At 38.7% G+C, this 23826-nt stretch overlaps 3 protein-coding genes across 4 annotated transcripts in view; 2 read left to right on the top strand and 1 right to left on the bottom strand.

Moving 5' to 3' along the window:
- Positions 1-2051, top strand: part of gipc2 (GIPC PDZ domain containing family, member 2) — a 30916-nt gene extending 28865 nt beyond the window's left edge. The window contains exon 6 of the mRNA XM_084911904.1: positions 1016-2051. Within this exon, the coding sequence (XP_084768030.1) occupies positions 1016-1167 (152 nt within the window). The 3' untranslated portion in view covers positions 1168-2051. The remainder of the gene's footprint in view (positions 1-1015) is intronic.
- A 654-nt stretch (positions 2052-2705) lies between these two features.
- Positions 2706-10678, bottom strand: txndc12 (thioredoxin domain containing 12 (endoplasmic reticulum)). The gene is made up of 7 exons (XM_084911905.1): positions 10494-10678; positions 9387-9447; positions 9058-9110; positions 7567-7640; positions 7312-7381; positions 5150-5233; positions 2706-3874 (listed from the first exon to the last, which is right to left on the bottom strand). The coding sequence occupies exons 1-7, from the start codon at positions 10591-10593 to the stop codon at positions 3795-3797; spliced, it is 522 nt and encodes a 173-aa protein (XP_084768031.1). The 5' UTR covers positions 10594-10678; the 3' UTR covers positions 2706-3794.
- Positions 10679-12850: 2172 nt separating this feature from the next.
- On the top strand, positions 12851-20254 carry LOC146367959 (transcription factor BTF3 homolog 4-like). 2 transcript variants are annotated; one of them, XM_084912917.1, is made up of 6 exons: positions 12851-12937; positions 13426-13485; positions 16680-16793; positions 17748-17949; positions 19246-19305; positions 19606-20254. In XM_084912917.1, exons 2-6 carry the CDS (start codon positions 13432-13434, stop codon positions 19650-19652), a joined length of 477 nt encoding a protein of 158 aa, XP_084769043.1. In that variant the 5' UTR covers positions 12851-12937; positions 13426-13431; the 3' UTR covers positions 19653-20254. The 2 variants fall into 2 exon arrangements, with proteins under 2 accessions (XP_084769043.1, XP_084769042.1); XM_084912916.1 differs by having other exon boundaries at positions 12854-13029.
- The last annotated feature ends 3572 nt before the right edge of the window (positions 20255-23826 follow it).

Genomic DNA, 23826 nt, shown 5'->3' with positions numbered 1-23826 from the left:
CACCCACTGTTCGCCCTGGGTCTTTATCAGTTCATCAGTCTAAGGTCCTCATATTCTGCAAGATTATAGCAGGAAGCTGTGAAATTCCATCATACCTGTAGTTCCTTTGGGATTACAGGCCTCAATCTGATCAGCTGATGAAGGTTTTGTATTTCCAAGAGTGTAGTGCAAAGGACAATTTAAAGAAGACATACCAAAAAAAACATCCGTTTCACTTAAAAACATCAGCAAGAAAATTAGACTTGTTCTAAAGTATTAATATTTAAAACAAACAAACAAAAAGTTAAAATTAATATCCAGCTGTGGCTGAAGTACTCAGGTTTCACTGTGTGTCCACTCTGACAGTTACTGCATGACACACAAACCCCAGAGACAAAAAACAAACAAACAACAAAACAAAGAAATTTATTGTGCTTGTTCGCCGGCTGAGGCTGAAGAAGCAGGAATGTGGGATTTAAACATTGGTTTTGATCCGAGGCGACATTTTATTAGCAGATAGTAGAATGCATAGGGAATGCTGAGCCACCAAATCACACAGTAAGATGCTGTCCCAGATTCAGAAAGTGCTGGAAAATCTTCTCACTCTCTTATTTATAAACTCCTGGACTCTTATTTACAACACTTCCCGGTACCAGATTTTTAAGAACATGCTAAGAAATATATTTCCCCTGAATGATGAGCTGCTGTTGATGTTTCTAAACAAGAAAATTGATAATCGGAGATTTGGGGTTCAACCAATTCTCTTTCAAGATGTCAGTCAGGCAGTTTGAACTCTTGATGGCAGAGTTGGGAACACATCTAGGGAAGCCGAATAATAATTACAGAGCATCAGCATAAATATTTGCACAAATTTTACATGTTCGGTGTGTAAAGGCCTTAAATGCAATAGATGGATTTAATTTAAAAAAGGAAATAAAATATTTCCAGTTTGCGTAATGCCAGAATTCATCTTCTTAAGAGCTCTCGTAGAGGGTTCTCAGTCTCGACGCTCATTTATCTCCTCCTCTCTCTCCAGCTGCTACGATGGTCGAGGTCGGACGCGACAAGAAGAACCCGGATGAATTCGCCATGGCGTTAGACGAGACCCTCGGAGACTTCGCCTTTCCCGACGAGTTCGTCTTTGATGTCTGGGGCGCCATAGGAGACGCCAGGGATGGAAGACTTTAAATTTGCAGCTGCCTCCTCCCTCGTCGCATATTCCACAAGGAGGGGGGTGGATGCAGTGTCCCGCCCTCTCTTCGTTCTTAGGTGTAGCTTTGCTCTCTGCCAAGGCGTCTTTAAAAGTCAGGTTTAGCGCATCAGCACTTCTTTTGTGTAATTGTGTAACAATTACACAAAAGAAGTGGACCCACCTCCGGCCTGCTGACATTCCAGATGTTGTGTAAACCGCAGCGACAGAACAGCTGCAGTTTGAAGCTCACGATGCATTTAAGTGTCGTCCTGCAGGGGTCTGTTAAATGGTACATGCACAACCTTAAATTTTAGAGTTTGATCATGTTTTATAGTAGCTGTGTGATTTTTGAATGTTCAGATGTATTGCACAGCTTTTTATAGGCTTATTTTTATATGTGGAGATGCTGCTGATTTTTACAGCAGCAGCATTGTGTAATTATCAGTCATAGTGATTGTAGCAATACTCCTCTCTCTCTCCAGAAACCTGTTAAATCGTTTAAATGATAGAAGTTGCCCTTACGACACATCTCGAGCAATACAGAGAGGACTTTTTACTTGGAACGCCTTTTGATGACGACACACATTCCTCATATTTCTCTTTTTCTCGTCTTCTGTTAGGTCTGTTCAGCGTTTCTTTCCCCCTGTAATTTATTTTATAATAGAAAAATCAGATGCTGTAAGACTTTCAAAGATGTGGCTCGACATGAAGGCCACGTCCAGATCAACTTCAGTCCGCGGTCTTAAATAAATGCACTTGTATTAATGTAACTGCACCGGCTGTCAAAGTGAATTTAAATACAGACTGATTACCGTCATATTCTGATGTTAACTATAAGGGATCACTTTTGTTGCATAGACAATAAAATTTTTACTGTTAATGTGACTGCTGTGTCATGAATGCATCTGGCTCCAGACTTAGTTGTGCATCTTCGTCTGAATATTTGCAGTTCATTGTAGCTGGTAATGTTTGAAAAGGCTTATTTGTATTTTGTAGTTTTTTAGTTTAGTTTCAGTTTTAGTCGTATTAGTTTAAATTTACAGGGTGTTTCTCAGGGGTAGGATTTGGGTAAAATCTGAATATTATGCTTCGTCACACAGGTTGTGTGGACAAATGTTATCAAACTGAAAAAGGCTAAAACTTTAAGGACATTTCTCTTTTTTTTATATTTTATTTTAGTTTTCCACATTCAAAAATTTGTGTGGGTTAGTTTTAAGATTATTTAGTCACACCTAGTTTAGTTTATCCTTTTTTTTTTTCTTTTTTTTTTTAAACCAGGAGGCCGAAGCCTATCAAAGAGGAGTACAGCCTACCAAGTCGCTAGGCTATTCCTGCTCCCATTCACCTACACCAATTTATAATCAATTAATCTAACTTGCATGTATTTGGATTGTGGTAGGAAACCACAGGGAGAGCATGCAAACTCCACCCAAAGGTGCTCCAGCTGATTCCTGTCCTGCTATGAGACTAGTTCCAGTTTTACTTAATACAATAATAAAGCCTTGTGAGGCTCAGAGTGAAATAAGTCAAAGCGTTCAACCAAACAAACTTTATTTGCACACTTGGCCGTGTTCATGTATAAAATACATCAAGACACTTCACAAATGATCCCTTCCCTTAATTCAAGAGTTTAATGAGGCCCATAAAAAATGAAGAGGGGTGTCACTTTACAAGCAGCAAAACAGGAAAAACAAAAACTGTAATATAGATATAGATCATAGACGGTATAAAAGGTGGAGGCAGTTTCAGTGTCTGAAAAGTGACGCCAGAAGCACAAAGTACCTCAAAACTGCTTTCTTTCTAATGATCTTCAGGGGGCGACTCGAGTGGTTGCAAAAAGACCTCAGGTCCTATAGAAGTCTATGTGGAAAAGACCCTCTCCCCTGACTTTTTAAACGCTTCCTGATGAGCTGATGGTTTCAAAACCCAAAAGAAGGTGACAGCGAATAAGCTCATCAAGGCTTTAGAACAAGACTTCACTAACCAGAGCGTGGCATCATGGTAGCTCCAGCCATCTTCCATACTGTCTATGGTTTGGATGAGTAAGTACACACAAACTGGCGGGAATAAATCAGTAATAAATCAGAAGTTCAAAGCCCATGTCGTGCATGGTGAAAAGTTTCACAGACAGATAAGATACACCTACTGTAGAGGATCTCTGGAAGCACATCACTGGAGGCGTTTAAATACTTAATCAGAACTAAGGTGAAAAGTATAGCTTCAATACTCCTGGGTGAAAACTTTAAAGGTCTCTTTGTGTGTTTGAGAAACGAAACTTGTCTATGGCAGACGGAGCATCTTCCTAAAGTCTTGGCTTTTCAAAGGTGTGATGTTTCTAACTAACTGACAACAGAAGGCAGTAAACGTGGCTAATTTGAGTTGGTTGTATCCTCTACAGACAGTAAGTACAGTATATGGCATTTAATTACATTAGGAGGAGTAGTAAAGGACAGAGAGAAATACTAAAGCACCGATTCCTATAATGGTTGGCTTCAGTCAGTGAGACAAACCCCACTGTGTGAAAAGGGATAAATATCCTAAGGGGTGGTTTGGAGGAACTTGAAAGCACAGGCTCAGGTAGAGGAAGTTTAGCCCTTTCAGCCTGAAGCCCGTCGTAGCCTCCTCACAGCTCATCTCCAGTGTGACCTTGGTTGAAGGCGTCCCCTGTCAGCTTGTCCTGAGCCTCCTTCATACCGGATATAACTGAGTAGCAGAGAGGAAAGAAAGGCAGAAATAAATAAACATGAACTGCTGAAAGTTTGGAAGATATATCTGAAGTTTTGTTGTATTTGTACAGCAACAAGGCACAACCACAGTCGTCTTAAGGTGCTTTAAGATGAAGGTAAAAACCCTACAATATTATAGAAAGATCCTTAATGATCCAGTGATGTATACCTAACTACATGGTGACAGTAGGGAAGAAGAACTCCTTTTTTAAAGGAAGAGATCATATTTCAGGTGATTTTACATCACATGATGGTTTAATCTTAAGTGGGCTGAACAGTGCAACTCTCTTTCTGTCGGCGTGAAGAGGTCCAACTACACATTTATTCCCTGAGATGTCTTAATATGAGAAAAACTAGCTGCTGATTAATTTCTTACGTATTACTCAGTTACTTTGGTAACCATGGGGGAGGTTTTTAATCAGCAGGACAAGCTGTAAAACTTACACAAATACAGTTAAACATCATAAAATTTATACCCTACTTCACATTTTCCAAAGCCACCTTGTTGGGTTCATATTGGAGTCTTTGCCAGGCTGATTCTGGCCCCTGGGCCTTATGTTTGACACCCCTGCAATACAGGATACATCCATGCTTTCTTGTTGTTTATGCCAAATTCTGACCAGACCATGGCAGTGTTGTGTAATCGAGACTCATCTGACCAGGCAACGTTTTTCCAGTCTTCTGTTGTCAGATTTTGGTAAGGGCATGCAAACTGTAGCATCAGTTTCCTGTTCCTAAATAACAGGAATTTCACCCGGTTTGGTCTCCAGTTTTTTAAATATATCCTGAGCAGTCTGGTACCAACGACCTGCCACCTTCGAAGTAAACGAAATCACCTTTTCACCTCATTCTGATGCTCAGTTGGAACCTCAGTAGGTTGTCCGTATGCTTAAATGGTTTCGCTTACTGCTATGTGATTGGCTGATTAGAGATCTGTGTTAGCAAGCAGTTAAACAGGTGTACCTAAAAACGTGTTCAGTGTAGTCTGCAGTACAGTAAATCTCATCTCTCCTCTTCTGAAATTTGTTTTTTGTCCTGTTTTCTCTCTTTTCTACCCCTCAGCTCCAAACCAACCAGGGCGTCTTCTCCCTGAGCCTGCTCTTCCTTTTAAAGGGGAGTTCTTCCTCCCCACCACCAAGTGTTTGCTCATAGAGGACAGTTTGTAGGATCTTATAATATAAAGCGACCTTAAATTGGCTGTGAAGTGAATTTAATATCCCACCAACAGAGAAATGATCATCTGGACTGTTACCGTGTTCTGCATTGCTGTAAAAGTACTTGTAGTTGGGGTTCCCGTTTTTGTTGTTGATTTCAGGATGGACATGGCCGAGCGGATCTGTGAAGGAAATAAAGAGGGGAGAAAAAAAAATAGTTGAAACAGATAAAACAAAAACTGTGTTTTTCATTTAATCTAAGATGTTCTTGACGAATAATTCCTCATATGATATTCTGATGTTTATTTATGAAGAGGTGGGTTTTATTAGAAAAGTCTGGGTGGTGGTGCGGTGTGGTGTAGGGCTGGGCCGGGTAGCTCAAAGAGCAGTGATATTGAGCAGCACAGCTGTTGTAGCCATACATCTGTTAATCAGCTTCTCCTTTGATGTAGCAGCATGCTGAGACCTGCCATGCTGGGCAGTTCCCAGCACAGCGCACAGCTTTTTCTTAGTATAACGTGTGTCTGTGCGTGCAGGATAAACTAATAAAGACTGCTGGCTGTCTAAATCACCGGCTTTCAACATTTTGATGATCAAGGAACACTAAAAGGGAAAAAGACATTTTTTGCCATCCATAAGTCAAAATTTCCCATCATTATGTCAAATTTTTGATGTAATTACTAAGAAAATAACTGAAAGTTCAAAACATAACTTGAAATTTGAGTTAAATTGACACTTTAAGTTGATAACTTGAAATTTATGGAGAGACATTTGCTTTAACCTCCTAAGACCCGAACTCCTCCACGGCATGCAATTTTAATTTCTCTTTGATATTTGGGCTGATTGGGGCCCAATAAATGTAAAAACAAAGAATTACCAGATTTTTTTTTTTTTACCTTATTTTTGTTTTTATGAAAAATCAGAGCCACATATGAGGATATTCGTTTAAAATTTTGATAGAACAGTAGCAGTATAATGTCCTCGTAAGTGGATATCAGGCCCTTGAAGAGCAAAATTGAGTATTTTGGTCTAAATAACCCAAAATGTGATGTCCACATATGTGGACGCCAGGTCCTAGGAGGTTAAAAGTGTTACAAATGCATACCTTATGATCCACAAGCATAAAACTAAGATGTCCCAGTTTTACACTGAGAAAGAACGCAACTTACGTCTGTGGATCTGTGCAAAGCTTTCAGTGTGAAAAATCCCAGGTGGGCCTGGGACACGATCTGTGCGTATCAGGCAATTGTGCACACGCATTTAAGGCTTTATAAGTAAAAATGGTAAATGGCCTGTATTTGTATAGCGCTTTACTTAGTCCCTAAGGACCCCAAAGCGCTTTACACTACATTCAGTCATCCACCCATTCATACACACATTCACACACACTGGTGATGGCAAGCTACATTGTAGCCACAGCTGCCCTGGGGCGCACTGGCAGAGGCGAGGCTGCCGGACACTGACCACCACCAGTAGGCAACGGGTGAAGTGTCTTGCCCAAGGACACAATGACCTTGGGGCTCGAACCGGCAACCTTCCAATTACAAGACGAACTGCCAACTCTTGAGCCACTGTCGCCCCAGCAAGTAAGCAAGGGATGTTGCCTGTACTTTTAGCCTTTGGATTCTTTGGATATACGCATTTTTAAAACAGTTTACGTGGATTGGAGTGTGCATTTGTGAGTCCTCAAAAGTTGCTCACGTTTGTAAATTTTAGTTCACGCTTCCTACCCATTTGTAACACTTTTGAGGCAAATTTCTCTCCATATAAATTTTGACTTATGGATAGCAAAAAAATTTTTTCAGTGGCTGAAACAAGCTTCCACACCTTTTACAGCCTGTCTGACCTACAACAGGGTCATGGCAACCTCTGGTTCAGATCTGATATATTTTCTCGGAAGGAATGTCTGGCCAAATTATTCTTTTTAGGGCAAATAAGTGCATAAAAGGTACAGACACAATTCATTCATAAACTTTTGAGTTTATGTGTAGAGCTGCAGGAAGTTCAACCTGCCCATTAGGTCTTGTTTAAACATTTCCCAAAGAGAAGTGGATGAGACTTGTATGATAATATTGTTTAGAAACTTTTCGTTGTATTATTTATAACAATACTAACTTTGTCTTTAGTTCTAAAAACTTTCTGTTTTCTGATAATATAATGTAACCTGGACCAGAAAACTATTACTATTACCACTAACTGCACAAGGAGTCACTCCTCAAAGATGTTTACATCAAGGCTGATTACGCCCCCGCCTTCCTACCAAGGAAAAGAATCCGAGGAATGTATCCCCCATCTGGGCTGAAGGCCTCATCCTTTGGCTCCTCTTCATCCTGTTAAAATGAGAGATTAGTGGAAACAAATCCAAAAACAGCCAATGTGTCAATTCTGACTTGTAGCATGACGATAAAACAAGAAATAAAAGGGAACAAAAACTTGATAGTTTTACATCAATACACTGAAATAAACAGAAAATATAAGAAGCAGCTGCTTTAAGGTGCTTTCAATATATCCTCACCTCCAGGTTCACCATTACAAAGTTGTGTGCCAGTTCAGAGATCTCCTTGGATTCAGCAAACTTGGGCTTCAGTGCTGATTATAAAAACAACAACATAATAAAGAGGTTATTTTACACCACAATCAAATGCAAACCAACCAGAGCTTTTATATTTACGGTGAAGAAGCTTAAATAATTAAAAGCCTCTGTTGTTCTTTAGTTTTAGAATTAAGACATTTCGTTAAGTCCAAAAATAAAACGCAAATTTTCAGATCTGCTGAATTCTCATGTTACATTTCACTTGTTACTGAAAATAGTCACTTTTTCCAACATCCCTTCCGGTTTTTGTCATTTCCCGATTGCTTTGTTTGTCCCAATTTTCCACATTACACATCTGGCTGAGATCCAAAGACAGGCTTCCTGATTAACAACAACACTGTAGCTGCGATTTGGATCGTTTTAAAAAGCTGATAAAAACAGTTGATTCTGCTTTCAACAGAAATATTTTTCCATGAATATATTTTCTGTAACATTTAAATTGCTAAGCAATATCCTAAGTTAATTAAACAAATATAAAACTCAATTTCAAGCATTGTAGATAGATTTCGTCTCCAACTTTTGTCATTCTTGGACTTTACAAGAGGGGCCTTGCATGACTCAGAATCATCCTTGTTTAGCTCCTTAGTTCATCTTCTGTCTGAAAGAAGCTGGTTTAGCTCATCTACCTTTAAGGCGACTTTCTTCTGATTGGCTGCTCATCATAAACAGACCCCAGGGTTTGAGCGGATGCACAGATTTAAATACCTGGGAGTCCACATACACAAACACCTGACATAAGCGACTAACATCACTGCTGTTTTAAAAAGGCTCAGCAGCATCTGTACAGCTTCAGGTGTTTAAGCATCTGTGCATTGCTACCTTACAGGTTTTCAGGAGCTTTCTGGCAGGCTGCTAAACCACTGGTAACATGCCCTGCACTAAAAAAGCAGCGCTTTAGGGGCGTTTTAAAGTATCCATACAACAGCCTGTTCTCACAGACAACACAACATGTTTATTCTTGTTCATGAGCCACACATCTAAAGTTTAACATACTAAATTCTCAAATGTCCACATTTTAACACTTAGTGAACCAGTCACTTACAAAAAAAATGTGGTATCTTAAGAGGTGTAAGCGTAATTTCAACACCTTGTCCTGGTTGTTCAACACAGTGAACCTACTATTATTACGTGTACATAAATTTACTGATCATAAAAGCTTCACGTGTACAGTATTTGATGTCTTTATGACTCAGACAACTTGTCTAAATTTTAACCCTTTTATGTTTAAATGTTTTCTGTAAAAAAAATAAAATAATTTTTAAGCAGGAAATATGCTACATGTCTGTCTTTGATTGTCTCTTCAAAGTAATGTCAATCGACTAAATTCAAAAACGTTCACCATGATTTTAATTACACCTAATGTGGCGTATTTTTACGTTATAGAAGAGACTTTTCGGTGGAACATTATTTTACCTTTGCAGGCTCCACACCAGCTCTTGTGGATGATGACCATGATCGGCAGCCCGCTGTTAATTTAAACACATTTAAAAGTGCATCAAAACCAAAATTAAACTCATGCTGTTCCAAACTGAAAACTCCTCACACTGCTCCATGTTTTTAAAGCCTGAAATTGCCACACATGAAACACTACACCCGCTCGTTGACAACTTGTCAATCTGCTCCTCTAACCAGGACAAAAATAGATATATGCGTGGGGGGTTTTAACAGCTGCCTCGGGCTAATCTTTGCACAAAAGGCTCTTTGGCAGCATTTCAGGAAGTGTTTGTAATATTTTAGCTCACCTGGCTTCAGCTTCATTCTTGGCATCTTCCAGCGTCCTCCAGTGGATGTGATCACCGAATCCTGCAGGCAGAGACAATCAATGAGCACACCCACACTGTGTATCTGGTATTGTGTTGCACACCAGGGTGTGTTCGCCCTAAATACTCAATCAATAGATAGAGGTATGAGGAAACTCTGGCAAATACAACTGAATGGCAAGTTATTTGATATTAGTCATATAAAAGTCGCTGGCTAGATAGTGCTATAGCAAACAGGGCTGAAACAAGGTACTTTATACAGCTACTTCACCAGTAATAAAGGTAGTAGTAGTTTATTACTAGTAGTACTATGAATAAGCATGAAATACATTTTAGATAAACAAAAATAAAGTGGAAAATTTACTAAAGAAAAAACTATTAAAATTAAAATCTGGAAAATTTATGAGGAAAAAATGTAAGAAAAAAATGGGAAAACAGAGAATTAAAATGTGGCGAATTTATCAGAAATAAACCGGCAAAATCTGCAAGAAGAAAAAGCTGTTTGATAATAAGACAAAAAAAACATTTTATTTAACATCCTTTTTATTTTCTACTCTTTTCGGGTACTTCTGAATAATTAAGATTGCAATCAACGGATTAATCATTTGTTTCAGTACTAAACTTTAATCGCATTCACTAGCTTGTTTCTTTTAACGCCCACTACTATTTACATTCATATTGTACAACTTTTTTTCCAATCAAAATGCATCTACATTCATGTAGGTATATTTTATTTAAGCATATATCTCATCTTCCTGTGTTCTTAGCGAAAAACATTTTAATTTGAGTGAGTATAATTATAAGTTAATACAGTAGTAATAAAGAAATCGTTAAACTAAAAGGAAAATTCAGGTCTGTAGAGGACTTAAAGCTATAAAACAACTCGGCTAAGCTGACCAGAAAAACTACAAATTATGTCTGCCCGACAGAAACACATGCATACACCTGCTTAGTAAACCAGGACACGGATATTAGGTTTCAGGGTGAAAGACATCTGGCTCTGCTCTGCTCTGCCACTGATGACAACATCAATGAAGCTACACAAAGATCCTGCTTTAAATCAATCATTAACTCCAGATTTAAACTCACCTCTCCCGCTGGTGGCTTCCACAACCTCCTGGAAACACGATAAAGAGATTAAAAGCTGAAAAACTGAGAAAAGGCCGAAGTTCAGCAGAGAGGTTTGCATTTTGAGTGCTTTTCCTTGTCAAAATGCGGACGGGAACAGCTAATAGCAGTGACCGATAGTTAGCCAAGTGACCCGGATGTATAACAGCCGCGTTTCATAATAAAAGCCCCATTGAAAAGTTGGGATTTTACAAAACTGTGCACAGGAAAAAGGTTTTGTTTTGTTTTGTTTTTTAATAAATATATGTTACAATTCTTCTTTCTTTCTTTCTTTCTTTAATAAAAGAAAGAAACTGGGTGGAGTTATTTCCAAGAAAAAAAAATCAAAAGTTTTGTTACTAAAATTTTATTTGAGAGAAAAAAAATGCAAAATTGCTGTCATTTGTGTGTGTGTGTGTGTGTGTGTGTGTGTGTGTGTAAAATTTACAATTTTCTGTTTATTTGCCTAGATTATTTAGTTTTCCATGGTCCCTTTGAATGTTCACTTCAGTCAGAAGTTTAAATCTACTTTTAATGATTTGAACAGTTATTTTTCCAGAGTTGAATAATAGTACAACTTACATCTTTAATGACCATAGGAAATGAGAGTTGTTTGCACAATTTATTTTTGATTTCCTGTAGTCCACACAGGATCAAATGTTTACACACAGGCTAAAATATAGTCATACACTCAATTAGATCTTTTAATAAGCAGAGCTCAAGGTTCTACAATGTCTTTTAACTTGACAAGGCCAAAAAGTGTTAACTTCTCCTTGGTGATCACAATTGACAACAACTGGTAATTTCTCAAAGGAGATCTGTAGAATTGTAGATTTCCGTTGGGAAGGTGTCTTGGAGTCATTTTGAAACAACTGCAGATTCCAAGATCATAATTTTAATTGTTTATTAATCCCGAGGGATTAATAAAGTTTCATCTAATCTAATCTAATCTAATCTAATCTAATCTAATTACCTGTACACAACTACCAGTTTCCAGATGTATCACCACTTTTCCAAGGTCTGGAAGAAGACCCAAACTGTCACCTTTAGATCAGAGGAAACAGGTTAGGATGTTCAGAAACAACCCGGGCACAACCAAGGCTCAAGCCTGTCATGAATTAGAAACTGTTGGGACGCCAGTGTTACTGTCCACAGTGAAGTGAGTTTTACATCACCATGGTCTGAGAGGTGCTGCTTCAAAATCAACACCTTCAGGCTCGACTAGTGTTTGCAGCCATTCACATGGACAAACCAAATGGCTTCTGGAGAACAGTTTGAGCTATTTGACCACAATGACGAGAAGTATGTTTGGAGTAGTAATGATGAGGCTTTTAAACCTAGGAACACTTTTCCCATTGGTCAAGCATGGTGGTGGTAGCATTACACTCTAGGACTCTTTTGCTGCCAGTGGTACTGGTACACTGCACAAAGTGGTTAGAATAATGAAGAAGGGAAGAGCACAATTGGGTGTTCGAAGAGACAATAATCCCAAATACAAATCAAAAATGGGTTAGGAATGGCTAAAGCAGGCTAACATTAAGTTTCTAAAATGGCCTTCCCAAAACCCCAACTTCAACCTCTATTGATAATTTGTGGACTATGCTTAATAGCCAGATCTGTGCCGGGAAACCAATTAAAACTTTACCAAATCTGCCAAAAAGATTGGTCAAATATCAGTGGTCGAGATGCAACTTTAACCAATCATTAATGGGATTTTGTGCATATATATACCCTGTATGGGTTATAGAAAATCCAAAATAAACACAAATTTGTGCACACAGTTCTTGTTTATTTAAATTAATTAAAGGATTTTGTCCAGTCATACCAACCTGAAAAAAGAAAAAATCGAAAAAATCATGAAAAGCCCCAAATTACCATGACATTAATGTCCGTGACGAATGTATGTAAACTTCCCTAAAAATTTCATATTTGTAATAATCATGTTGTGTTTGTGGGCGTGCACGTTTGTGCGCGCGTGTGTGTCCGCGTTTTATTATTGGCCAACGGTGATTCATTTTCCTTTTGGAGGGGCGGGTCATATGACATCACATCCACATAACCGCGTGCTCTTCGCTGCTTTGTCACATAGTGAAGCTAGACAACGAAATTCTGATGTGACACCGGAAAGTCGTGCCAAAATAAAAGTTTGAACTACATCGAAATATAGCAAATATACAATATATTTACATATGTCAGTTAATATAAGTTTAAATTTAACTTGAGATATTTTTAACATTTGTATTTATGTCCTTTTCACCTGGATAAAAGCTATATAACATCGTTTGACGGGCGTTATTTAAACTTTATAGTGAAAATTCCAACAGGAAATGTATGTAATTGCTGTTGACTTAACGATAGTTTAAGCTAAGCTGGGTGGTTAACAGCGAGACTAGTACAACTGACCGTCAGCAAATTCATTACCACAGGTAATTTGGGGGGTATTTCTCAGCAGACATCTGCGCTGGTTTGTTTCCATCGTTGGATTTGAGCTTAAATTTAGGTGTCGATACCAAAGCAGGTGCGTTCAGCTTGTTTCTTCTGGCTTGATGCTAGCATTAGCTTAGCTGCTCAACTAGTTAGCAGCCTAACTAGCTACAGTTATCGTGGATGTAATTTAAAACGACAAAGCCCGGATATATCTCTTCATCACATTCAGTGTATAATGGTCAGCAGTTTGAGTATAACGATTAGATTGTCAGTCAGCTCATTTCCAGTTTGTTATTTTGGGGGATTATTGTAGCTCATGCTGGGACTATTGTATTTCAGCAGCAGCATGCGGCGCTCCTCAGGCAGATGGTGGTATTAAGAGCTGAAAAAAACAAAAACTGTTTTTTTCCCCTCTTTGATAAGCATGGGAATAAAATCACGTTAAATGTGTGTTTTGTTTTTGTTTTGTTTTTTACTTTCAAAACAGAACACTATGAATCAAGAGAAGCTCGCTAAACTTCAGGCTCAGGTCCGAATAGGTGGAAAGGTAAGAGTCTGCTGGATCTCTTCTTTTATTCTAATTATGGTAACTTAACAGATGTCACCTTTTGGATTCATCTGTCATGGGTTCATTTTCCTGCTCATTTCAAGGTGTGATGGTATTCAGCTGAGGTCAGGTGTTTCCTCCTGACCTCAGCATTCCCTTTTTGGGGGAGGGCAGAGCTGTGCCCCCCTTCATCTGTGGCCTCTCTGGCTTTGTTCACACTTATTGTGAAGCCTTCAGTCACACACTAGGTGGCGTTATTTGTTTTTCTTGCTCTGAAATAACTTTAACCTCACATCGACATTCTCAACATTTTTTTTTAAAACTGGAGTGACCCTCAACAGACTCTTGTTTCTGTGTATATATCTCAATGAATTTGTGGTGCTGAAATATAGATGCATAATGTCTGGTTTAAGTATTTGGGTGGGAGTAAAGCTCTTCCTTAAAATAAAATAAAGGTTAGTGGACACTAGTTTAGCTCACTGGGTGGAGGAGGCAACCAATATCTCACATGGCTTAAGCACCTTTCTATGTTTTCTGTTCACAGAAGTTTGATTCGCTTCAATTGAGTAGTGTGGTTTTTAACTTTTGGACTAACTTCCCTTTTTTGGGTGTAATATTTTGCTTACTAGTGCATCAATACTGACCATGTTTTGCTTAATATGGTCACATGGAAGGTCACATGACATACAGTAAGGTATGTCTTTTCTCTTGGTACTTAAAAAAATCAATTGTACTTGTCCAGTGGAGTGACCTGTGCTGTGACACTGAACATAAACAGGATTTCTTTACATTACACAGCTTGACAAAACCCCCAGTATCACCACCGTGGTTGGCAGCTTTCTTTCTTAATCCAGTTATATATAAGTAAAGAAAGCAGTGCTGCAGAAAATCATGTGAATTCATACATTTATGTTGTCACTTAGTACATTCTCAGTGCTACTGTTTGTTTCTCATGTGACATGGAATCTTCACATTACTCAGTGTGTCTCCCATATACCAATGAAGATGACGTGGTGTTTACCTTTGTTCCAAAGTGAAAACATTTCCTTTGATTTTTGTTGCCTGTTGATAACTAGCCTTGAAATAGGCTTATGCTCTATTAGCTGTATTGCTGGCACTGTAAAACAGACTTGGTATAAAATTAACCAAGCATCAAAATGTGTTTTCTTTATCTCTAAATGAATTCAGGTACATTTCTGAGAGTGCACCAATTCTGCTTTAATTGTACTGCTCGGCTTCTTTCTGTGGGATAAATTTTCTTCTTCAGCAGTTTGAAATTGAGTAACGTGCATAATCTCCTTTGGACTAGGTTATATGTTTAGCACCAGTCATGTAAAATAAGGGAACTCATTATGTCTGTCTTTATGGTACACCGCTCAGTAGGGATGTTCAATATAACGATATATATCGGATGACGATATAAAAACATCTATCGTTTCATTTTACGCTATCGTTTGTTTCGTGGTGTCGCAAAATAAACTGTTTACGGCAATATTTTTTTCATCGTTTTGATGGTCACTGTAGTGGCTATATTAATTTCTTAAAGTTCTCTCTTTCTCTTATATTTAATATAACCACACTACGGACGGACAAGCGCCTGTTTTTATGCATTGTCGTTAGCAACAACGACGGTAAAAGCATCGCGTGACCGCTTGTTTATTTTCCACATAAACCTTTCACAATAAAGCTCAAGATCCTGTTAAGGCTTTTCAAAATAAACTGAATCACGTGAAAGAGTATGCAGAGTATTTACGGATGAGAAGCAAAAAAGAGCTGTTAGGTGCTAAAAAAAATAAACCTTAGACTCAAACGTTAGAACAGGCTTTTCCCCGCAGCACGCCGTGTAATAAATACTCACAAAGAAAACGGTGGCCGTTACAACTTATGTCTAAAAATGTATCGTTTCATGCATCGGTTAAAACACTCGACTCCAGGTACATGACGCGCAGCTGGAAACACTTCCCGCAAGTCGAGCTGCCCGAGATTCACAGAATTTACAGAAAATGTTACATTTTTGTGATTTATACCGTTATCGGGCGATAGATGTCTTATATCGGGATATGAGATTTATCGCCCAGCCCTACCGCTCAGGTCTTCCTAACTGGACAGATGTTTAAATTTAAAGTGAAGCATGTTCCAGACATTGTCGTCATCTACTTTCAGCCGCTCCCTTTAGTGATCACCATAGTAGATCACCTGCCTCAATCTCACCCTATCCCTAGCATCTTCTCTGTCATACCAACCCCCTGCATGTCTTCCTTCACTGCTTTCATGAAATCTTCCCTGTGGTTTTGCTCTCTTCCTGCAGCCTGGCAGTGTCATCTTCAACATTCATTGTCCAATATATACACTACCCCTGTTCGGCACATATCCAAGCCATCTCAGCCTTGCCTCTCTAACTTGAGCTCTCCTTCTGATGTACTCATTTCTAATCCTGTCCATCCTGATCACTACCAGTGAGAATCTTAGCATTTTCAGCCCTTCCTTCTGTCCTTTTTGTCATTGCCGCCACTGCTGCAGCATGACGCCACAGCATGTCGCCACAACATGTTAATGAAAAGGTTTGGTTCTGTGTTTGCTTGTCTAACCAGTGACAAATACACAACAGTGGTTGTACACATGGCAGGTTCTTCAGTTTTCCTACCGTTTACACTCACAATGTTGGTGCATGTGGGAAGCCTAACTTCCAGCTGAAAATTCCAAGATTTCCAACTTTCCATTTCAAATGGAGCACTGTATTTTAGCTGTTTGTGGATGTACCGACGCTGCTCTGCAATTTTGACACTAAGTACTAGTGGCCAGTAGAGGCTCTCCATTTTCTATTAGTTAATCTGTTTTGTTTTGTTTTTATTTAAAATGATTGTAATGAATGAGCCAATCACAATCATTGTGGGTTGTGTAAATGCAGCTGCTTCTGGGGAAATTTGGGGTTCAAAATCTTTACCAAAGACACCGACCTTGAAAATGACCTGACTACTGTTCTGCCTCCTGAGCCACAGTATTTATAGATTAATGTAATTATCTTGAAGAATGCACTCTGAGATGGAAAGAATAAGCCACTCATTTATAATAATAAAAACAGGTCTTTTTCTGTGAGGGTAATTTTATGTCCGTGACAGGATGATGCATGTGACCTTAACTATGTTTGACATTCTGGTTCACTCGGTTATGAAATCCATTTTTTCCCCCTTCAGGGAACGGCCCGCAGGAAGAAAAAGGTTGTTCACAAAACGGCAACAGCTGACGACAAAAAGCTGCAGGGCTCTCTGAAGAAACTGGCAGTGAACAACATCGCAGGGATAGAAGAGGTGAGCCATCAAAGGGAAACTAATGCTACTGTTACTCTCCGTGTCTGTTCTATTTTGATTTGTTTCTTTCTGAGGATCCTGAATTTTTTATCATTATGTCATGCGGCATACGAAGGGATGAAAGATGGGGGGGCGCCTAAGTGAAATGCAGTCATGTCATCTTCCAGTTTATTTTTAGGGAGCTTTCAGCAAACGGGCATACCATAAAGTGTCCTTGTTACATCAGAGCATAAACAAAAAAGGGACCCTTACCTGATGCACATTTGTTTGTTTTTTTCTTTTCTTTTTTTGACTGAATATACATTTTGTCTTTACAGCATACTGTTTATATTAAGATAATTACAGCAGTTAGTTTTGTTGGGTTTTATTTGAGGGCCTGTACAACGTGGTGATTTTGGGCTAGATGTATATATTTTTTCGTTACTTTGGCATCAAGCATCAAATAATATATTTTGTTTTCCATTGATGAGTTTGATTATGCTCAACCCAGCCCCTAGCTTAAATCTGTTTACCTTATATGTGGCTGTTTAAATGTGCAAACTGTGGTGTTTAGTGCCTCAGGAAAAACATGATTCATAGACCAGTCTTAAATCCAACAGTCTCATACGTCTTTATTTTGGTTGACTCACATCACACACTTGCTAATTTGGAACCTGATACAGTCACATATCATAATCTGTACAGTGGGTGTTTCTGGGACAGGCCCAACAAAAACTACTCAAAGGACATTAATGCATTTGTCACAGATTCTTGAAAACTGAAATGTCTTCTACTGTACTTCTATATTTGTAGTACTTTATTTCCTCAGAGCATTAAGATGTATTTCTTTTTTTGGAATCCTCTGCCCACCAGAGTGTCTAATATACCTGGGCTGGTGTTAGTAAGCCTGACAGTGCAAAATCTTGTAGGATAAAGGCTCTAATCCAGACTGTGCGGTTTCCCTCTTTCTCTCAGGTGAATATGATAAAAGATGACGGGACGGTGATTCACTTCAACAACCCCAAAGTTCAGGCGTCTCTGTCTGCCAACACCTTCGCCATCACGGGCCACGGAGAGACCAAACAGCTGACAGAGATGCTGCCCGGCATCCTGAGCCAGCTGGGAGCCGACAGCCTCAGCAGCCTGCGCAAGCTGGCTGAGCAGTTCCCACGGCAATGTGAGCATGCACACACAAAAACACACGTTCTGTGTCACAATGTCACAGTGCCCTCTGAGGTTGTCATGCAAATAATGGTCACGGTCACGTCAGACAGAGGGTTTTTTTTGTCACACAAGAATTATTGTGGTGAGAGGAGAGACTATTGTTCAGGTCTCCCTGTTGGCAAACGCAGAGCTTAAATGACTTGGGCGTTTGCAGCTGGTCATGGCTGAACTTGCTTAAGACACTTGCTCTTACATTATTGTGCATTAATCCAGCAGTGTTTTGTTTAGAGTTACTGAGGATTAGACGTAACGTGACTGTGAGTCTGAAAGAATCAGAGCACTCAGGGAGTGATTGGTAGTTGGTAAGGGCAGGAACGCTTCCAGCACACGGTCTGAGCATCTAGATGATTCAGTCTGCAGGGGCTGGCCTTGTAGATGATGCACATGGAGATGAAAATAAACCCAGTGAAGCAAACATGGGAGACAGGACCATCTTTTTCACTTGGAAGCACAGCACAGCTAACCCTGTGCTGTGAATCTGTGCAGAGTCCAACACAGGAGCAGAAATAAAGGAAAATGTCACCGTGACGTCTTCTTAGGGGCCGTTCTGCAGCTTATGATAATGTTTTGTGGTCTTTTAGCACAGCTACTCTGATATTATGTTGGCAGCTCATTCTGCAAGTTGCGTGGCAGGTTCTGTGCCTCTCTCGTAGACTGTAAATAAAAGATGGCTGATGTAATTCGACACATTTCTTTTTGGACTCTGACTTTTAAACATCAGCATTAGTTAGCTTGAGTACAGCTTGATAGCTGTCCCTTAGGTGTGTAACAGACTAAATATGAGAAATATGATAGTAAAATAAAACTGAAACACAAAGTTCCTGGATGACCTGTAGCAAACAAACATAATATTTCTCATAACTGTACTAAGGTGTTCCAAAAGGCACCACAATTCCATTTGGTGGGGGTGGTAATATACATCAGTCAGCACTACCACACCTCTAACTAAGCAATAACAAAAGTGAGTCACTATCTAGTTGTGATGAAGCGATCATTTATTATTTCTTCTTCTGAAAATGAGTCATTTTAACATCAGAGTCTATAACATTAGGGTTAATCATGATACTTCTAGCTTAATTTTACAGCCCTGGAGGTTGTTGTTTGGTTTTAATGGTGGGTTATATTTAGTCTGCAATAATTTCCCAGCAGAGCACCGCTTTGTACCAAGGGATCAGTGGATGTTAGCATTATGGAAGTTGTAATGTGACCCTTAACATTTGATACATTTTTGTGTTTTCATTTTTTTTAGCAATGGAAATGAAAGCAGTCAAGGAGGAAAACGCAGAAGAGGATGATGACGATGTCCCAGGTACTGATACAAATTATTATCCTTGAAGTAAACAAAGCTTCTTTCTCTGTAAAATCTCACTTTAGTTTTTTATATCTGGTTTTGATCTTGCTTGGGGCACAGATAGTAGTTCATCAGTTATTTTGTGTGTTTAATCAGATAGTTTAAAGGTTCAGGGTATCAGGAATAATGGGGGGGGGGTTCCCTTGAGGAGTAAATCACTGTCACTTTCAGCAGTTGTCTCTTGAATCTCTTTAACCGAACACTGTGCTCTGCTTTCAGAACAAAATCAGGTGATCTTTGTGGTTTTCTGTCTTGCAGATCTCGTGGAGAACTTTGACGAAGCCTCAAAGAATGAAGCAAACTGATTTTCCTTTTATTTTATTTTATTTTTTTTGCCCCCTTGGTCAACCGTTTTCAGTTTTAAATTTTAATTTTTTTAACCTCTCACAGCCTCACAAGGGGCACCTCCCTTTGTGGGGGAACGGTTGTTAAAGGTGCGGTGCATCATCTCCAGAGACGTGAACCATTTCGGGTTAGCCTGCAGCAGCACTACGACACACACCTAAGTTCTGATTTCACTAGTCGGTGATATTGTGGACACAGTATCTGTAACTCTCAGCACCCAAAGGACTCGCAATAGTTTAGAAATAAACTTCTTATATGGTTAAACGTGGCTAGTATTTAAGAGATTATTAAATTGCAGTTAATGTGAATGAGTGATTCACTTAACGTTATAGTGGTGATTATGAATTTAATAAAACATTTTTGGGCTATTAGAGTTTCTCTTCATTTACTTTACTGTTCAGATTTGTCAACCATATTTTGCTACCTATCCGCCTCGATGAGCAGCTGTAAAGTGGTCTGGTGAGGCCTTAATGTGTGAAATACTTGTTTTCATTAATAACTGAGCTCTCATGTACTCCAGAAGTCCTAATGTCAAAGTGTAATAAATTATTGGGACAAACTCCTTCAAAGTAAAATTTTCTTTGTCGGGACACTGAGTCAGATGATCTTTGGTTACAGTGTGTCCATGAGCCCTCGTGGAAACAGGGATAAGGAAGGGGGGCATCCAGAGCTCTTTCTAGGAAAAACAATGTTGTCTTCAACACATTACTGTAATTCTATATAATTATTTAATATAGTGTTTAAGCTTCTATAGGAAGAAAAAAACGCTTAAGTTTTGAAGAAAAAAAGTGGATCAACCTCATTGTCTCACAGTGGTTTGCTCCACCAACTTTCCCTAACATGTTTATTTTTGGAAAAGTTTTGGGTTGGGTTGAGTACTCGTTTTCACTCCACTACAAGGAGTACAGGCAGGCTCTTTTGGCTTCCTCTGGAGCCGAAGAACCTGTTGGGCAGCTATAACTGGAGCTGTTTTAATTCTCGAAATGCTGGGAAAGATGCTTTTAGTTCCCTCTTTAACAGAGAGTAGTAAAGGAAATAAGAGTGCTAACCCTTAAGTCATAGCCATAGCAATCTAATAGTTACTAAAACAACAATTGGAAAGTGACTCAAAAATGTAAATGTTAATGAGACATTTTTCCTATTATGCTACATTACATGGCCAAAACTGCTGAGCCCTTACAGATAACACCTACAGGAGCTGCTCAGCCATGAAGCTCCCGGTGTACAGTTTCTGTGCTGATGGTAATTTTGTGTGGTCTGCCTCTTTGTGGCTGAGCTGCTGTGGATCCTAAACACTTTGCAGTAACACTACATGTAGTCCACCACTTGCACAGCACTTTGCTCTGTCTGCTGGCTTACTTGGAAGCACTTGTCACTGTTGCCAAGTGCTTACTCATAGAAGATTGTGTGATTGGTTTCTTTCTAATATTGTAGGTGTTTTAACCTTACAGTAGAAAGCACCTTGAGGTGACTGTTGTAGTGAATGGGCACTACATAAATAAAATAAAACTGAATTGTGCAAAATCCTGGAGAAAAGAAATTGAACAAACCAACTTGTTGGAACAGTGACATCCTATCACAGCATCGCATTCCAATTCAAGAGCTCTTTTTACCAACCTAGTTCTTTATGAACGTTCGTAAATGGAGGCTGTAGAGAGAGGTATTTAATTTTATACTCCTGTGACTGAAAGCAATTGAATCCAAAGATTAAGACGTGGCCCAGTCATGTTATCCATATGATGAATTTATGGCTGTAATCAAACGGCATTTTTTCAGCTCCATTACACCATTGTTGAATGAAGTGCTTTAGTGTGGCCTCCATATCAATAAGTGGTAGTCATATTACTTAATGCATATTTATGGAGACGGGTGGTTGGCTTGCAATTGTCATTATTTTTTTTTTTTTTTCAGGGCAATTGATATAGTAATTATACAGTATAAAATGTTCTGATTTCTCATGGGCTTCCCATTATTGGGCTGCTCCCTACTCTGCAACACCTCTTTAAAAATGGGGATGATTTTTTTTTTTAATATAAAAATACTTCCTTACCAGTGAAAGTACTTCATTAAAACTTTTTATGAGACACAGCAGAAGCATAATCTGCAAAATATCAAAAATAAAAGCGGCTCTATGTTATCCCACTACGATACACCAAATCTGCGTGCGCTTGTTTAAAAACTCATCCTATAACATCAAGAGTTGAGCAGCAAAACCTGACACACAGGTTCTTATCTATATGGGATATTATGACATCATCATGTTACCTTGCTACCACCTAGCAATGGGTGAAAATGACCATTTTAGTATTCATGTGCCTACATCAACCTTATGAAAGAACTGTATAATTTTTATACAGTGTATGATTCTACTTTATATTTACAAAGGTTGAATTAAACATGATATATTATGGCACCATCACGTTGCCTGGCAACCACCTAGCAGTCAGTGTAGCCTTTCCCTGTTAGGTGTCAAACCTAAGGCCCAGGTAACAGAATTGGCCCAGAAGACCAACTGGACAACTTGAAAATGAAAATATGAAGGAAGGCATCAATTTTGTACTTTTAACTGTATTTTTATACATTTTACAGCTTTTCCTAATGAAACAAATCTCCCCATTCATACTGCATCAAAGTTAGTGATAGTAAGTGAAGTGATAGACAAATAGAAACGTTCCTTCCCCCCCCACTATGTACTATAGAAATTTTAGCAGTTACTAGTGCACAGTCCTACAACAGGATATTTTCTGTCATTTTTTGTTAACTGGAGTTAATAAAAACCTTAAATGTTGTAATAACATAACAGCATTGGCACTGAGCTACCAGAACTTGTTTCAGTAATTTTACACATTTATTTCTTGCTTGGTTTAATTTCTGTATTGTTTGTAATTGAATTACTTCTTTTCTTAAATGTAAGCCATATTTGGTCTCATTATGAGTAGGTTGTTGGAACTTTAAACAGCATTTCCATATCGTATAAAGCAGGTTGAAAAAATATAATAATAACATTATATTGTAATAATATATCCAAATTTCTTAGATTTATAGTAAAATGCTGCAATGAAGTCTATAATCTTTTAATGTTAGTATTACAGTACAATGTAACAAAATACACAACATTTACTAGCATTACTACTTTGGATAACGTAAACAGCATTTCAGTTGTCTAAATATTATAAGAAATTAAACTCATGTTGATAATTTTTGACAAGTAGAACAATAATAAAGAGGGGAAAAGTTAATAAAAGTGCTCTTCTGCATCATCAAAAACAGGTTGACTATCTAAAAATGGAAAAGAGGAAGTGAGCAATTGTACTCTGTTTCATTTAATTTCAGTTTTATCCTTCAGTTTTATTTAGTTGTATTATTTCTTCTATTATTATCCTATTATTATTATTATTATTATTACTACATTACAAACCAATAATACAGTTATTAAGACTTTTATTAGTCTTTTATATCTGCTTGAGCAATTTACATTCTCTTTTGGTAGGTTTGCATCCATTACTATAGTCACTGTTTATATTGCTTTTAACACTGCGTTATTAAAACTGCAGCCGGGTCTGCGAGTACGGAGGGGTTAAAAGAGTTTGGGTGGTTTTACACATCACATCCCATTTCATTGATCACCTCTGACGGTGCTGCATCGTGCTGATCAATTCCTCCATGCCTGTCATCCTCTGCGAGGGCTGGCAAGGTTATAGAGAGTGGGGATGAATGGGCCATTTTGGCTCTAGGGTGTCGTGAGCGGGACGGAGCCGCGGACCCTCCCCGGGGCTCAGCACCTCACCCTCCGCTCCGTTTGAGCCAAAATGTCCCTGCTGCTGCTGCAGCGGTGGCGGCTGGACCACAGTGCAGGCTGGACGGAGCTGAACGGTTGGAGGTTTGTCAAGTTTGACACTAAGGGTTGGTTCAACACCGGAAACTGCGTGATTGTTTGCGGGAAAGTAAGAGCTCAGAAATTAAACTTTAATAATAAGTGGGAATGGCATTAAATCATATGTTACATACACGTGATAAAAGGCTATAAAGTGTTGTCCTTTTAAGAGCAGTCTGTTCCTCCTTTACAAATATGTGTGGGTTTAGCCTAATATTATAGACTGTCAAATAGATTTGAACACAGCCAGACCTTTGACT

This window comes from Perissodus microlepis, chromosome 18 (genome assembly GCF_051167445.1).
Source record: "Perissodus microlepis isolate ML-2025 ecotype Zambia chromosome 18, ASM5116744v1, whole genome shotgun sequence".
NCBI classification, from domain to species: domain Eukaryota; kingdom Metazoa; phylum Chordata; class Actinopteri; order Cichliformes; family Cichlidae; genus Perissodus; species Perissodus microlepis.
The sequence above is the reverse complement of the archived record's forward strand: the minus strand, read 5'-3'. Positions and strand labels throughout refer to the sequence as shown.

Bases quoted from the DNA above. Each gene is read 5' to 3' on its own strand.
- txndc12 (XM_084911905.1), bottom strand. From the start codon at position 10,593: ATGCAAACCTCTCTGCTGAACTTCGGCCTTTTCTCAGTTTTTCAGCTT. The intron at 7,382-7,566 runs GTGAGGATATAT...TCATTTTAACAG, and splicing joins TTGTAATGGTGAACCTGGAG to GATGAAGAGGAGCCAAAGGA. The intron at 5,234-7,311 runs GTAGGAAGGCGG...TTTCCTTCACAG, and splicing joins TCCTCGGATTCTTTTCCTTG to ATCCGCTCGGCCATGTCCAT.
- LOC146367959 (XM_084912917.1), top strand. From the start codon at position 13,432: ATGAATCAAGAGAAGCTCGCTAAACTTCAGGCTCAGGTCCGAATAGGT. The intron at 16,794-17,747 runs GTGAGCCATCAA...TCTTTCTCTCAG, and splicing joins ACATCGCAGGGATAGAAGAG to GTGAATATGATAAAAGATGA. The intron at 19,306-19,605 runs GTACTGATACAA...TCTGTCTTGCAG, and splicing joins GGATGATGACGATGTCCCAG to ATCTCGTGGAGAACTTTGAC.